The following is a 16,903-nucleotide window of genomic DNA, read 5'->3' on the forward strand; positions in this document are numbered from 1 at the left end:
TCTGTGGGGCTTACAAATAGTAACACACTCTTGGGCTGATACTATCATGGATTTTGCTTAAATTCTGAGGGCAGGAAAATTTTAAAATCCCACAGGTCAAAACTGAATCACATTAACTGGCTGATTAGTAAATCAAGGGCAATTCTAAAATGCAAAATAAAAATGGAATTAAGGCAGCTTTAAAATAAAATAAAACTCATCCACCCAAAATAGTGCTACATAATTCATTCCTTAAAAAGCTGTGTGGATAGCCGGGCGCGGTGGCTCAAGCCTGTAATCCCAGCACTTTGGGAGGCCGAGACGGGCGGATCAGAGGTCAGGAGATCGAGACCATCCTGGCTAACACGGTGAAACCGTCTCTACTAAAAATACAAAAAACTAGCCGGGCGAGGTGGCGGGCGCCTATAGTCCCAGCTACTCGGGAGGCTGAGGCAGGAGAATGGCGTAAACCCGGGAGGTGGAGCTTGCAGTGAGCTGAGATCTGGCCACTGCACTCCAGCCCGGGCGACAGAGCAAGACTCCGTCTCAAAAAAAAAAAAAAAAAAGCTGTGCGGAGTATAGACATAAAAGCCAAAAATAAAAACAAACATTGCAGTTGTGATGCAGCATCAGGTGCTTTTACTTCAGTGAATGAAAAATAATGGTCACAACTCAAATGATTGGGAATTTATGCACCTTATCAGAGATGAATATATGCACCTTACCAGAGATGTTTGCTACCAATGACATCTTAGCAATTCCATATTCCTCACAAAGTCAGTATAATTGTTGTAAAAAAATTAATTGTGGTTCTGAATACCCATTCACAGTTGACCTCAACAATGTATCTGATGTAGGAGACTGAGTATCCGTGACAGGCAGAAGCATGTGATGGTCGTCAGTCCCAAGTGGAAGAGCTAATGGTAAAGTCATATCAGAAGGCTTCACATCCATAGTTTCTGATAAAGGACTTTTTTGTAAGGAATCTTTTTCACTGAAAGTATGATCCTCTACACTGGAGTCTAGAGTTTTATCTGCACCTACAATGGAAAGAAAAAAAATCTACATTATCTTTAAAAACAAGAAAGACTAATGTACTTACCATTCCCAGAAATTACATTCCAACCTCCATACCTTTACTCAAGTGGTTTCTCTTTTGTAGATATGCCTTCCTCACTATCTATGTAAATTTAATCTGGGCCTCAAGGTTAAGTTCAAGCACTAACTCCATTAAAAAAAAATGGACTTGATTAAGAATGAAACAGGGTGAGCTATTTTATCTGCTTAATCATACATTTGTCAATTTTCATATACTGTCTTGTGGCATCTATCTCTCTTATTACCATTTAACATTCTACTCAGGTATGCCTTGAATCCTCAACCAGACTGTAAATTCTTTGAGAATAAATGTCAAGTCATACTTCTTTAACTCCCTCAAAGTATTAAATAGTGATAAGAAATACTCTATTCATTCACTGAATGTTTTTAATAAGTTGTTCATATTATTCTGTGAGTTCAGAATAGTATGTATGGCACTTTCATATATTTTCAGAGGTGAGAAATTCTGCTTTACTCAAGGGAACAATTAGCACACTGACTAAAGATGTACTTTTGCCTTCAAATTTTCCAACAGCTTTAACATGCTTCCGTTACCCTCAAGTGTTGACATGATTTCGGTTTCACCATCCTTGTTAGGTAGACAAAACTGCTTTCGTAAAATTGTAATTATCTGTATTCTTTTTTTTTTTTTGAGGTGGAGTCTCGCTCTGTCACCCGGACTGGAGTGCAGTGGCCGGATCTCAGCTCACTGCAAGCTCCGCCTCCCGGGTTTACGCCATTCTCCTGCCTCAGCCTCCCGAGTAGCAGCTGGGACTACAGGCGCCCGCCACTTCGCCCGTCTAGTTTTTGTATTTTTAGTAGAGACGGGGTTTCACTGTGTTAGCCAGGATGGTCTCGATCTCCTGACCTCGTGATCCGCCCGTCTCGGCCTCCCAAAGTGCTGGGATTACAGGCTTGAGCCACCGCGCCCGGCCCAATTATCTGTATTCTTCCCAAACTACTCTTCACTTCAACTAGTCAAGATTTCCTTCTTGTCCCATTGACTCTTCACAGTGTTCTCTGCCTGGAAGGAATTCTCTCTTCCCATCTCCATCTTTGAACTCTTCTCCATCCTTCAAGTTCCCTAAAATTAAGTTTTTTTCTAGTACTTACCTCAGAAAAACAGTATCTTGTTTAGCACTTTTGTGTCGATTATGCCCTAAATTTTCCCTTGTAATTATTTATTTGGGTTTCTGGTCTCGCACACCAGGTTGTAAGTGCTTTGAGTACCAGAACTATGCCTTGTTTAACTTCACATTCCCTGAATGTACACTTTGCAGAAATCTAACAAGTGGTTAAATTAATGACATACTGTAGTTTTCAAATGTTTCTAACTTAATACTTATGATGTTTAAGTATTTACACACCAGAAGGGTCTAGTGTCATTTCTAATAATGACAGAATAAAATGGTAAGCACAGGGAAGCTTTTTCAAGAATTCATTTTAACCAACAGACTCAAGACTTGTTGTCTGGCTTTCCATTTTTATATATTATAGCAGTGTAGGGTTACCTGTTTCCCTATTTCCTCTTAAACATTTCTGGACTCGTGTTCATGATAACAACCCCCCTCCCTTTTTTTTTTTCATAATAACCGTAGTAAACCCTGAGTTATCCAGACTCCAGGATGGGATACAGTGACACATAGTTTGCTTACATGTTCATTCACGCTTGGGACTGTTATTAAGTCAGGTTTTAAAAGGAGGAAATGTTTCAAGTTTTTTAATAAGAGGCTCAATATGAAAAGAAATCCAAAATGAATGTTTCTGTAAAAAAGCTACTTTCCTCATATGTATATACCTAGTTTTTGAAATAGACATTTAACTTAAACTGCTTAAATGTACATCTCATCTCAACATTTTAAGGAATAGAACTCATACAAGCACCAAATTAAAAAAAGAACAAAACAAAAAAATAAGCATTTACCAGAATGGACTTTTGTTTTGTGCTTCTTTAAATTTTTAATATCTGTGTAAGAATTTCCACATAATTCACAGATAAATGGTCTCTCTCCTGGAAAACAAATTAAAAAGTTTAAATTTCAATATTTTAAAAGCTGCTAGCTAAGACAAAAATATCAATGTTTATGAACACAAGGCAAAAATTATTATAGTGTTTAAATTTGGTTTCAAATTGTCACTTTAATCACCTGGTTATAGTATAGTGAAATTTAAGATTCTATACAACCTAGTCACTCCTTTATACAAAAAATCTGTATCTCAAGAAAAATTGAGCATTTTCATGAACAGAAATGTACTTGCAAACTAAACCTACTCTTGTATTTCTATGAAACATTTAGTGAGTGTCAATTATATTCCAGACACTGGCTAAGAGATAAAGCTGGGGGAAAATAAGTGTAATAATCATGGTTTCTGCTCTCAGGTACCTGGCAAATTAGAAAATCCTTAAAAATACTGCCAACATGCTACAATATTACACTTCTTTGGAAATAAGAACTGTTCAGTGCTTTATGGTGTAAACTAAAGTGTGTGCGAATATAAAGTCACCAAAAAGTTACTAAATCTCTATTAAGTACTCACATTATTCTAGGTAGGAATTACGAGGAGGAATTTTTAAAAAGAGAATGTTAGAACAGTATTCTTTCAAAGTGGCATTTTCCTTTCTTTCAAAATTTTTTACATTCAATATTTTCTTTATACAATTTACAAACTACTTTTTACGATAAACATGTCAAAATTAAAATTTGTTCCTAAAACTTGCATACTAAACACTGTTTAGTAAGAAAATCTGATGTTATCTTGGTATTACCTATTCCTTTTCATTTCTTGGTATATCTGTGCAATTTAATCCAAATCATTTAAAAACTATTGATTATCTGGCATATTTCTTGGAAAACCAACACAATTCTTTAACAAATTTAATTCATACTCCAAACTAAAAAAAAAAAAAAGACAAAATAAGCAAATAAGTTGATATTTATACATTAAGATATTGCTATAGGTATAGTATGACTAAATACCATATAGTCCATAATGGCTTAAAAGTCAAGGTTTACATAAAAAGAAATTAAGAGAGAACAAAAAATAATACGTTCTCCCTAAACACAGACCTGTATGGGACCGAAAGTGTTTGTTGAGCTCTCCTGAGGAAATAAAACTTTTCCCACAAATACCACATATGTATGGTTTTTCACCTAGATGGAAAATAAAAGATAGCGAAGTGGTGTACTATACCAATATAATATTTATCAATTACAAATAATCTAAAGTAAGCTTTTCTGAAATATTATTTAAATTAAAACCTCTCTATATTGTACTTTAGAGATATTTTCAGTGATCCAAGTCAATGAATGTTAGTAATTATTATATACTGTTCATAAGTTTTCATATGTTAAAACTTTATTCCTAAAAATGTCCCCTCTAGTAGAGATGATTTGGGCATGGAATTTGATTTTTATATGATTAAGAACATGTCAATTCATAAACCCACATATTCTTGCTATCTACTATATTAATAAAGGAGAATAAAAGCATGTAGGGAAGTCTTTTAAAAATGTACCCTAAAAAAGCAGTTTGTTTCCAAACTGCTCTTTTGTGTCTGAATTACTTAATTTGAAAATCTCAGAATATCTGTGTAGGAAAGGTACTAACAAGTTAAAAACATCAATGTTCAACCCAAACCCAATCCCCAACCCTAACTATAGGAGATGACCTTCAGGAAGCTGAAAAGATAGTTTTAAAGTCACAAAACGCATCTCAATGCAAGTTTATGTAATATCAAAATTATCTCACTGATTTTAATGTGTAAGTTATATAATTTATTTCACTCACCTTGTATTATTCTAGAAAATAAGTCAGCTTTTATATTTAACCAATATGTGAAAATCATAAACAGCTCATAGAAGTACAAACACATATCTAACTACAAAGTTTCCGATCTACTTTGCTAAAGGCTCAAGTCCCCTTTTTCTTTTATTTATAACTTTATTTTAAGCAGTCTCTCCCTGTCAAACTCACCTGTATGTTTTCGAGAATGAGTGATAAGAGAACTAGAGACAGCAAATGCCTTCCCACAGGTATCACATACATAAGGCTTTTCTCCAGTATGCCTACGGACATGATAGGTCAGTGTGCTGGCTTGAGCAAATCTCTGTCCACACCTATCACAGACATATGGCTTCTCTCCACTATGCTTCCTATTAGTAAATAAATATAAAGTTAAATAAGTAAAACAATTTGGAGATCAGTCTATATAGCAAGAATTCATGAAATTTTTTACACATTTTATTTCATGTCATCTTAACAGGCCAAGACTATGTATTTAAAATCAGTAGTTGTTTCAGTATAAACACTGCCAAAAACAAATATTTATTATCAAAACATTAGTTCTGAGATCAGTTCAAAAAGTTTTTCCATGATCTTCATATGGTTGTCAGTGGGCCCCTAATACTGCAGGCAATTATTTCCACGAGTCTAGTCACTCTTTGACTCATGAAAACTCTCTCCTCAAACCATCAGCATTTCCTCACCCATTGTTACTCTCAGGTGACACCCACTGCTTCCTAGTTCACTGAGAAAAATTCATATAACATGAGGGTGACAGTTCATCTGGATCCATCAATTCCAATATGTATACTTGAGATCCTACTTAATGATATCACTTCTGCAATTTCCCCAATCCTACATCATCCATGTTTCTCACTCCATTGGATTATGGTATCCAAATATACTGATATCTCCCATATTAAAAAAAAAACAAAAACAAACAAAAAAACAAACACCCTTGACCTTACTTGCGCCTCCTTTCTCTGATCCCCTTTACCAAAACCTTGAGACTCCAAGTATTCTACTTCCATTTCTTCTCTACTAGCATCTACTCATGATGCTTTTGTCAAGAGCACTGCTGACTTCCACTTCGCTAAATCTATGTCAATTCTCAGTCTTCATCTTCCTATCATAGAATTTTACAACTGACCATTCCCAACCGGAATAACTTCCTTCACTTAGGATTCCAGGGCAGCCCACTTTCCTGGTTTTCCTCCTCTACTGGCTGCCCCTTCCTCGTTAAGTCTGCTGTTTCTCACCCATCTCTCAGAACCCATAAAGTTAAGAGTGCCTCAGGACCATCTTTTGATTTCTTCTGTCCACATTCACGTTCTTGGTAACCTTAGCCAAGGTTATAGCTTTAAATACTGTCATATGCTGATGACTGCCAAACTGGTATCTTCACCTTAAACCAGTCCCCTGAACTGCAGACTTAGATAATCAATTATCTATTGTACATCTCTGTTCAGAAGTGTAAGTCATCTCAAATTTAACATGCTCATAACTGTAATCGTAAATTGCTACACTTCCACTTAAACTGTTCTATCCACAAACCTTCTCTATCTCAGTTAATGGCAACTCCATCTTTATAAGGGTTCAGGCCCAAAACCTCAGAATCATCTTTGACTCTCTTCCAGACTTCACATACAATCAGTCTGTCTGCAAATTCTGTGATTTCTAACTTTAAAATATATCCAGAATCTACTAGCACTTATTTCTTTCACTGCTGCCACCCTGGCCTGAACCACCATCACCCTTGCTTGGCTTTTATCTATAGATTCCTGTTTACCCTGATTCGACTCTTATAATCCTATACCAGCCAGAATGATCCTCTTAAGTTGCATTCTGGACCATTCTGATCTTATTTCTGGATCAGTCTGACCTTATTTCCTAGTAGTCCCCTGACCCCGCTTATTTCCTATCAACTACTATGGCTTCCTTGTGGTTCCTTGAATGTGTTAATACCGTTTGGTGGAACCACAATTAAAATTCTACTGTCCTGAATTCTAATATAATAGTCTATTCATAAGACTATGGTGATTAAGAGACTAAAAGATTAAACAACTCATTTGGTTTTTTACCTTGCATGAATCTTGAGATTGCTAGAAGTTGCAAACTGTAAGTTGCATACATCACATTTATAGGGTTTTTCTTCACCATGATGCATGCGACTATGGAAGACTAGCTGACATTTCTGAGCAAATCCTTTATCACACAATTCACATTTGTATGGCTTCTCACCTAAAGGAACAATAAAATTTATATTTAGAAGAAAATAGTGTTTTGGTTGCATAAGTCATATAAGATTTCATCAACAGTACTAGCTTTGTTATTAAGAAAATGTTAACTGCTGGAATTGAAAACAAATACAATCTTTTCCAGACCACTGAAAACACCAGTAGAATTAGAAGAAATTAGTGTTTCTGAATTCAAAATGAGAGAAGTACATACAGCATTTAAAAAAGTACGAATCTAGGGCCAGGATCGGTGGCTCACGCCTGTAATCCCAGCACTTTGGGAGGCCGAGGCAGGCAGATCACGAGGTCAGGAGATCGAGACCATCCTGGCTAACACGGTGAAACCCAGTCTCTACTAAAAATATCAAAAAATTAGCTGAGCGTGGTGGCAGGCACCTGTAGTCCCAGCTACTCGGGAGGCTGAGGCAGGAGAATGGTGTGAACTCGGGGGGCGGAGCTTGCAGTGAGCCGAGATCTCACCACTGCACTCCAGCCTGGGCAATAGAGTGAGAGTGTCTCAAAAAATATATATATATAAAAAATAAAAAATAAAAATAAATAAATAAATAAATAAGTAAGTAAGTATGAATCTAAATGTACCAATGGGTGCTCATACTTTACAACCAGAGGACATGCAAAATAAAGGTAACTGTAGAAGCTGAGGGAACACCGTATGTGTAATTCCAATGAACATGTTCAGAAGTCAACAAAGTCTAGAAAGTATGTAATAAGTGTTGGCAATATCTGAAAATTGGCCTGAATTGTAATTACATTTTCTCTTTATCAGTTTTAATGTCTTTGTTAAATACTTGGTAAGCTAAATCAACATGCTTATTTGGAGGGAAAATGGTATAAGGAGTTGATGCAATAGGGCTTAAACAGCCATTAAATACTTGGTTACAATTACAAACAAATTTTCAACAGTTTAACACTGTTAAATACTTTGATGAATAGAAAAATATACCAACTTCTGATCACAAGTAGTGTGTGCTAAGTACTCTCTATAAAAATACACTATTTTAGTCACAGTATAAAAATAATTTTATCTCCCCACACACCCGTCTCACCTGTATGAGTTCTTACATGCGTTTTCAGCTGGTTACATTGGGTAAATGCCTTTCCACATAAGTGGCAGACGTAAGGTTTAACTCCTTTATGTATTCTCATGTGCCTTCTCAAACTGCTGGCTTCTGAAAATACTTTCCCACATGTGTTACACATTGGCTTGGCCTTGGAATACCTCTGATCCAGCTCTTCCCCAGAGTTCTCTGCCTCATAAGGACTCTTGACGCTCGCTATATTAGACATAGAGTGTTCTTTCAGAGCACAGTTTGGCTGTGATTTTCCACGTTTCCGTTTCACTGTAACAGTCTGCACAATATCTTGTGCTGGAAAAGTATTTTCCACAACTGATGTCAACTCGAGTTCTGAATTATCATTTATTTGTGCAACTTGTTCTACTACAGGTGTGGACAGTTTATTTGCATCTAGGAATAATTCAACAGATGCATTCTCTAAGATGTCACTGGGATATTGCACTGTTTTATTCTGCCCTGTTTTCGGGGAGTTGAAAGGCTTCTTCTTCTTTTTTGTTTGAAATGACTTTTTTGCCAACGCCCCTTGTTTAGGATTTGCCTGAACCGAATCTGTAGATACTTCTGATTTCTCTCGATTATTATAATCTCGCAGAGTAAGAAGACAAGTCTGTTGATTCAATTCAACATTTCCAGTAATACTACATATCTCTGTAGAAGAAGGATTAGCAATAAAAGCAAAATCTTCCATCTTTATTTTGCATTTAGTGACCACCTCTTCCACTTTGAGATAGTCAGCAGCCTGATGAATTTCTTTAACATTCCAACTGTAAGGAAACAAGGCTACATGACAATATTCTGATCAAAGAGAAACTTTTTGAAACAGAGCTGCATATATTCTTCAATGTATTTTAAAGACCTAATGAAGCAGAATGCTGAAAAAGACATCACTAAGAGAAAAATATATTTATAAATTCATTCAGAATAATGTTTAGGTGAAAATCTCCAATTTTACAGAACTTCAAGAAATGAAAGATAATGGCTATTCACAGCTGTCAGTGAACCACTGCAGAAAAATTAAATGTTAAATTTTCTGGCTTTAAAAAACAAAAACAAAAAACTCTAGAACACAAAAATAGCTGATGGCAACTCACTACCTCCTCCATTCATCCTGAGACCTCTTCAGATAGCAACCAACTTTTCTGGATTGGCAAGAGGCAAAAAGAGGCAAAGTCTAATGACACTTGTTTCCTACTGTTTTCTCCTGCTCCCCTGTGAGGGACTTTAATTATGTTTGCCAAACTTTGCTGTGCGTGTGAATCACCCAGGAATCTTGTTAAATATAGATTCAAATTCAGTAAGTCTGTGATGGGGCCTGAGATTCTGCATTTCTTTTTTCTGTTTTGAGATGGGACATTCCTCTGTTGCCCAAGCGGGAGTGCACTGGTATAATGATAACTCACTGCAGCCTTGAACTCCTCGGCTCAAAAGATTCTCCTGCTTCAGCTTCCCAAGTAAGTGGGACCACAAGCATGTGCTACCACGCCTGGATTTTTTTTTTTTGTAGAGGCAGGGTCTCGCTATGCTGCCCAGGCTGGTTTCGAACTCCTGGCCTCAAGTGATCCTCCCACCTTGGGCTCCCAAAATGCTAGGATTAATTTGGGCTCCCAAAGTGTGAGCCACCAGCCTGCCTGCATTTCTTAATACACTCCCTGGTGATGCCAATGTTGCTAAGAGGAACCCACTTAGAGGAACAAGGTTTTAGAATGTTAAACTCTCTCTAGCAACCCTCTCAACCTTTTCTGGTGATACTCAACCCAAATTAGCTGGAGTGTTTGTGATATGAGAATTACAAAGACTTAAGCCACCGTGTTCAATATTCTAGTCAAATGTTTACTAAGGATCTACCATGTGTGGTACTAAGATATTAATAAATAAATAGTCTCTGCCCTTCAGAAGTTCACAATGTGGTGAAAGGTTGTTTGATTAATCTAGCACTGGCTCTGGCATTACTAGCTGACTTAATTAGGGTAAGTCAGCATCTTTGGGGGGTTCAACTTTCTTAGCTGTAAAATTAGAGCTGAGTTGGTATTAACACTAAAAATATGACTGTTACAAGTATTTGAGGATAGAAACACACACACACCCCCCTTACTCTCAAATAATCTTCCTACTTGATTTTTTCCCTAAATATAGTTTATCTTTAGGAAGATGATCTCTTTCTCTCTTTGTTGTAAGTATAAGCCAGAAAAGGGTTTTAATCATAGCTGACAATGTAAATACAGTGCTGGTGACACTATTTTTTTTAAAGGACTAAAATTTGAAATAAAAAATAACTAGTGTCATGAACCTCTAAGATCTCTAAAAGTATCCTGCAGTATCTACAAATCTCTACCCATGTTCTCAACATCTTCTAATTAAACTTGCTTTGCCTCAAGTGCCACCTGTCTGTTGCCCCTTATTTAATTTAGCGTCACAACAGCTTTTCAAAAATTGTCGTTTGGGCTGGGCCACTAAAAAAGATCTTTTGGTCTCCAATTGTGTTTACTGCTCCATAAAATGAACTGCCAAACAGATAACAAGGTCAGGTAGCCTTTAAGACCAATATAAGTTAGCAGGAAGTTATACATTAATTGTTCAAGGCCGGGTGCAGTCACTTACACCTGCAATCCCAGCACTTTGGCAAGCCAAGGTGGGCGAATCACCTGAGGTCAGGAGTTGAAGACCAGCCTGGCCAAAACGGTAAAACCCCATCTCTACAAAAAATACAAAAATTAGCCGGGCATGATGGTGGGTGCCTGTAATTCCAGCTACTCAGGAGGCTGAGGCAGGAGAATCCCTTGAACCTAAGAAGGTGGAGGTTGCAGTGAGCCAAGATTGTGCCATTGCACTCCAGCCTGGGTGCAGAGACCCTGTCTCAAAAAAAAAAAAAAAAAAAAAAAGTTCAACATTGAAATGGTAATTCATACAAACTATTTCATAGATGGCTATAATCTCAGTCACAGTTAAGAGCACCAATCAACATTTACTTCTAACAGATTTGCTTTTGTTTACAAGTATTAGATAACATCTTGTGAACAGTCATTGAAGGTCATTTAATTGCATATTGCCAGGTATATGCCAAAATGCTTTATAAGATTATCCTCAGGACATGCCTATGAAATCTGTAATCCTCATTTTACATACAAGTGAAAAATCAGAAGTCCAAAGAAATAAAGTAACCTGTCCAAGAGCACAGAATGTTAGAACGAAGATTTGACCAAGGTAATCTGGCCCCTGAGCCAACTAATTCTATTATTCTACCTGTTTTCTTAATCACTAAGTTGTAAGCCTTTCTATTTTGGTATAAATCCTCTCTTGCATTTCTAGCTGAACTCAAGGAATTAGCTCCCCAGTCCCCAGGAAAGATAAATGTACCAAAAGAGACTGAACAAAACACCTGGCTGTTCTTCACATTGGTTCTTTGCATGAAGTCTCAAAGAAAAGTGCTCTACTGTGTATTCAAATGAAGATTTTTTTTTTTGCATAGTTAATTGAGAAAGGGAAACCATTAAATTGAAGGCCAGTCAAAATTCACACTGCTCTTTTCCCTTAATCAACTTATCAAGAACTCACTTGAAGATTTCATTATACCAAAATTTAAAAATAATTCCAAAATAGTATGAAAGTTTACTTTTCTCTCCCTCCCCTCCCCACACTGGATACTTCTTGCACAAGAATGTTTCCTTGTCAAAAGGATTAATGAGCACCCTGATTCTAGATTTTTAAATAAGTATCTTTCCATGATAAGCTGCAATATAAAAGGGAGGGAAAGATTTTGCTTACTGTATACATGCACATCTCTACCAAGATCTGGAAAAGAATGAATTAATATATATCAAAGGGTTAACAGGGGTTACCAGTGGGTAGCAGAATTTCAGGTGTTTCTTTTTTCTTTTTTCTAATTTTTCTCCAAGAAATGTGGAATTAAAGGGGGAGGACAGGGTAAAGAAGAAAAATAAAGAAATTAATGTTCACAGGGAAGTGAATAAGGATCAAGTAAAACCTTATTTAGCCTCAAGGTAGTTATTACCATCTCATTTTGACAGATGGGGAAACTGAGGCTCAGAGAGATTGCATCATGCTCAAGGAGACATAGCAACTGACAGGAAAGATCTAATTCCAAAGCCTATAATCTTCCTATATCAGAAGATTATGAACAGTCTACTCATGTTCCCACTTTCATAGGAGAGGCAGAAATAAGACAGGGGTCATTTAATCAGTTTCTCTTTGCTTTTATTCCCTCCACCTTTTCCCCTACAATCAGTAAATGTATTGATATTAATCTAATTATATGGTTCATTATATAGGGGAGACACACAGTGCCTGCAATATCAGATTCCTCAGAACCCATTTTTTGTTAATGCAGTGATAATAGTAAGCATCTTAGAGAAGCATTCTAGCATCTTTGACCTTACTTCAGTATTAGTACTGGTAGATTAATAGAGATAACAGGAGTCAGAATGAGGGAGAGAGACCAGAGGAATACAAGGACCAAAAAGCAATGGGAAACTGGAAGTCATTTAGAATTTTTTGTGTTTGCAGCCTGGCCAACATGATAAAACCCTGTCTCTACCAAAAAAAATACAAAAATTAGCCAGGTGTGGTAGTGCACGCCTGTAGTCCCAGCTACTGGGGAGGCTGAGGTGGAAGAAGCGCTTGAACCCGGGAGGCAGAGGTTGCAGTGAGCAGAGATTGCACCACTGCACTGCAGCTTGGGTGACAGTGAGTCCGTTTCAAAAATAAAATAAAATAAATTCATTGTGTTTAATGTCAGAAATCTTACTGTTTATCACCTGTGGTTTCTGTGCTTATGAAATATTGCCTGCTCATCCTAAATCAGTGATACTGATTTCTTTATAAAAACAAACATTGTATGCATAAAATAGTTGAAGAATTTGAGTTCAGAGAATGAAGGGAAAAAACACAAAGCTACTTTTGCTGTGAAGACTACTGACTAATTTTTATAACTGGAAATAAAATGTGTACTTTACCTGTCAAGATTTAAAGTTCCCGTGTATATAAACTCCAGCAGTTTCTGAAATCCATCAGCCTTCACCTGACTCTGATCAAGAAAGACATTGTTCTCAGAAGTGCTTCTGTAGATCGCACCAAAATACTCACTAAAGGAGGCCAGTACATTCCTATGAGCTTTAAACTGGAATTCCCCAATCACTATGGTGCAGTCACAAAGAAAACCTGCTTCCCGCTGTTTGTTCAGTCTCTCTAAAAGGTGCTCACAGTGGTGCGAATACTGCATTTTGATATCAGAATGGAATTCTACCCTTGATCTAAAAGACAAAAAGAAATAGTAAATCAGTAACCATAAGTTTTCATCAACGTTCAGTGAGGGAAGGGACAGAGGACATAACTTTAACAATTTTAGCCCCCTTGAAAATCCTTATCAAACATATATGGTTAAGAATGAAGGGATGGGTGCCTTTCTATCTTTGGTTCCCTTGACCAACTAACAATCCTTTGGACATATCAATAAGTGATGGTGAATGGCAACACTTCTACCACCTGAAAAAAGCACCGCAAAACTTGACGCTCTCACATCAGTTGAACCCTCAGATTTTCAAGCTCAGTAGACATACTTATGTTACAAAATTTTTTAAGCCACTCAGACACGATCTCTTGGGACTGATAGGGGCAGAACAGTACGAGTTTTTAAAAACTGCTCTCAAGTCACCGAAACCTGTGTTTCCCCAGTGCAGTTTCTCCAAAACGCGAGGTGGCTGCCCATAGAGCCGGGAATGTGCCGGGCCACGGCTTGTTGTCAAAGGTTCTATCACTCGCGCCGAGGAGGCCACACCTTCTCCCTTCCCACTCTCTCTACGCGAGGCGGCATCCGAGAGTGACAACCAAAGCCAGTCCCTCCTCGGCTTCTGCCGCCCTGCCCTCTGCCCAGCTCCCACTCCCGCGAACTGCCACAGCAGAGGTTGTGGCCCAGGCCACTCCGGGGCTGCCTAACCCAAGCCTTCCACCTGCGCCCGCACCCGTGCGGGAACTCCAAGGAGCCTGCCCTCCGATGGCCCAGGTTCTGGAGAGACCGGGAATGGCAGGCTGGGGGTGAAGTAGGAACTCACCGATAGCAACCCAAGTGCGGGAACACAGTTTCTTCACTCTGTCTCCGCCATCTTGGGAGGACGTCACCGCGCCACGCTCCGCCCCTCCCTTCCTTCCACGGTGGCGTCATGTCCGGCACTGTCATCCCGTGGCAGTGCGGGAGGCTCTGGGGCCGTGGGGATCCGGTGCCGGCCAGGGCGGGACAGGATGGCCCACAGAGACCCACTCCCCAGCATGCCAGGGGTCCCTCGAAGCAGCAGGCGTCATGGATACGAGAGCTGAGGGCTCGCTAGCTCGCAGCGCTCCGCCTGTCTTCCTCTTCGCGAGCATTCTGGTGTCGGCAGTCAGCGTCTGGCGCTCTGCCCCGGCTCTGCGCCGAGGCCCGGCAGCACTGCACCGCGGGCCTCTCTCCTGAAGCCAGCTGCGCACTGGATGCGGGGGCTTGTAGTTGCTTGTCTTCTCCCATCATCCTCCCCTTTCTCGGGGCCCCCACCGGTGGAAACTGCTGCATGTGTACTCGGATCTCTGCCATGGGGGATTTTTTAGCTGAGACTCGGCACCCCTTTCCCGCTTACGAACCTGAAAACTCTTGGCACCCCCTGGTTTTTTTGTGCCCCAGCCAACTGTGGCTCAGCTTCCAAGATGCCCTTACCTGGTGACAGGAGTCTGGGATGCACGAAAGCGGAGCAGCTGGGCACAGTGGGCATGCGCAACATTAGAGGAAGGTGGGCTTTATACCGGAAAAGGTTTTCCTGCGTCTGGACTAGAAGATTTTTAATACGATTATTTACATCCACTTCAGACGAAAAACCAAGTGACATAATACAAAAATGCTCAGGAGGCGACAGGACTAACCACTTTTACACTTTGATCTTTCCTTATAGGCTGTACAGTATTCTTTATGTATTAGCTGGTGAGTCAAATTCATTTAAACCCGGGGCACGTGTTCCACGTGGCAAGGCTTCCATAAAAATATTTGGTGAACGAGTAAAGTAACATAAAAACTTACAGTTCGAACTCTCAAATTGCTATCAAGATCATGTCTTTTGAAAGGCCGATATAAATCTCACGCTAACCAAAGAAAAAAAGTGATCTCACGCTTTCTTTCAAGCTTAGAAAAAAATGTCTAATTTTGGTTGTTTCCGCCCGGTTTCGAACCGGGGACCTTTCGCGTGTTAGGCGAACGTGATAACCACTACACTACGGAAACCGCACCGCAAATGGTGTGTTGTGTAGTCCTTGATATATATGTGTCAATTCGCAATTCTCAAGTGAAAAACAATTTATGCCCAATTGAACAGTGCGAAACCATTTCAAAAGCTTGAATCTGCATGCACTTTCTTCCAAAGCGCCTAGGTACCGCGGTAGAAACCAGGCACTCCCGAGTTGCCCTTCCTTTGGGTACACTTTTTTTTTTTTTTGGTCTCCTGGGAAAGAAGGTTTTATTTATACATCCTTTCCGCAGGTTGAGCTGCTCAGAGTCCGGGGAGAAGCAGGGAACTTTCGTTATTCAGCCGCGAAAAAGCCATCCTTTCAGCTGCTGGTGGAAGGACGTGTAAAATTACTTTTGAATTTCCTCCTTTTGCTTATGAAGACCAAGCAGAGGTTCTAAATTGACTGCTTGTTTTAAAATTCTCTACAGGGTATGCAGAATCAGACACCAAGATGCGTTTTATTGACATGCAATGTACTTTTAAATTTTTCCAAACTTGAATTTCCTACGACTTGAGAAACTTCACTTTTCCTCCAAAAAGGCAGGCACGTCCTTCAGTCTAAAAATCAAGAGTAGGGAATGAGGCTTGCAGATTACACCAGAAGGATATAATTCGAATATATATATATATGTGCGAGGAACTACTATTTTGTTTTAATTGCGTATATTTTGCTTGGAAATCACAGGAAGAAACACAACAAAGCATTGCCCAGTGTACAGAAAAAATAATAAACGTACTTAAAACTCATTTAAATTCCAGCATTTTTCTCCTTATTTTAGAAGTTTAACGTTTCAGAAGCAGACACTGCCTCCCTTCCTGCGACAACTTTCCTCTTTTAAGTCTCATTTTTCCCCAGTTTCAAGGGCGAATTCTAGAACTCCCCGGAACCGCCACCAGTTAACCAGAATTCAGTGGCTTTGGAAAATAAAACTGCTTTTATAGCTCTTTTGGGTATTTGAGAAATGCACTTGTGAAGTGTTAGAGTTGAATCTTTTGATGGGAAAGTCGGGTTTTCCTGATACTAGGATTCCGGGATTCCAGGGGTTGGGGTGGGCTTCCTGCGAGAAGCAATAGCGGGCGGTGACAAGAGGAGCACAGTGCGTCCAGCGAGTCCTTGCGCCTGGGGGCCTCCCGAACCCCAGGATTCGGGCCTCACCGGGCCGTGCCGGGGCCTCTGTGACGCGGCGTTTCAGGCAGTCGGCCCCGGCAGAGCCCGCAGCCAGAGCGGCCCAGAGACAACAGGCGGCGGCGGCAGCGGCGGCATGAACCACTGCCAGCTTCCGGTGGTGATCGACAACGGCTCGGGAGTGATCAAGGCGGGCCTGGCTGGGAGCCGGGAGCCCCAGTTTATCTACCCGAACATTATCGGCCGCGCCAAGGGCCAGAGCCGCGCGGCCCTGGGCGGGCTAGAACTCTGTGTGGGTGACCAAGCTCAGGACTGGAGGAGCTC

At 39.6% G+C, this 16,903-nt stretch overlaps 2 protein-coding genes and 1 non-coding gene across 3 annotated transcripts in view; 1 reads left to right on the plus strand and 2 right to left on the minus strand.

Moving 5' to 3' along the window:
• Positions 1-595: 595 nt before the first annotated feature.
• Positions 596-15,316, minus strand: MYNN (myoneurin). The gene is made up of 8 exons (XM_011949017.1): positions 14,260-15,316; positions 13,165-13,461; positions 8,165-8,958; positions 6,942-7,101; positions 5,053-5,231; positions 4,146-4,229; positions 3,002-3,088; positions 596-1,019 (listed from the first exon to the last, which is right to left on the minus strand). Exons 1-8 carry the CDS (start codon positions 14,382-14,384, stop codon positions 757-759), a joined length of 1,989 nt encoding a protein of 662 aa, XP_011804407.1. The 5' UTR covers positions 14,385-15,316; the 3' UTR covers positions 596-756.
• Positions 15,317-15,376: 60 nt separating this feature from the next.
• Positions 15,377-15,449, minus strand: TRNAV-AAC. The gene has a single exon. It is a non-coding gene; the product is annotated as a tRNA-Val (tRNA).
• Positions 15,450-16,069: 620 nt separating this feature from the next.
• The window catches only part of ACTRT3 (actin-related protein T3), a 3,055-nt gene continuing 2,221 nt past the window's right edge, over positions 16,070-16,903 (plus strand). The window contains exon 1 of the mRNA XM_011949018.1: positions 16,070-16,903. This exon is cut by the window's right edge and continues 5 nt beyond it. Coding sequence (XP_011804408.1) covers positions 16,716-16,903 — 188 coding nt within the window. The 5' untranslated portion in view covers positions 16,070-16,715.

The sequence above is a fragment of the Colobus angolensis genome, unplaced genomic scaffold (assembly GCF_000951035.1).
Source record: "Colobus angolensis palliatus isolate OR3802 unplaced genomic scaffold, Cang.pa_1.0 Scaffold289, whole genome shotgun sequence".
In the NCBI taxonomy this organism is placed as follows: Eukaryota; Metazoa; Chordata; class Mammalia; order Primates; family Cercopithecidae; genus Colobus; species Colobus angolensis.

Bases quoted from the DNA above. Each gene is read 5' to 3' on its own strand.
- MYNN (XM_011949017.1), bottom strand. From the start codon at position 14,384: ATGACAGTGCCGGACATGACGCCACCGTGGAAGGAAGGGAGGGGCGGA. The intron at 7,102-8,164 runs GTGAGACGGGTG...TTGTTCCTTTAG, and splicing joins GCATGTAAGAACTCATACAG to GTGAGAAGCCATACAAATGT. The intron at 5,232-6,941 runs GTAAAAAACCAA...ATTTACTAATAG, and splicing joins AATCTCAAGATTCATGCAAG to GAAGCATAGTGGAGAGAAGC.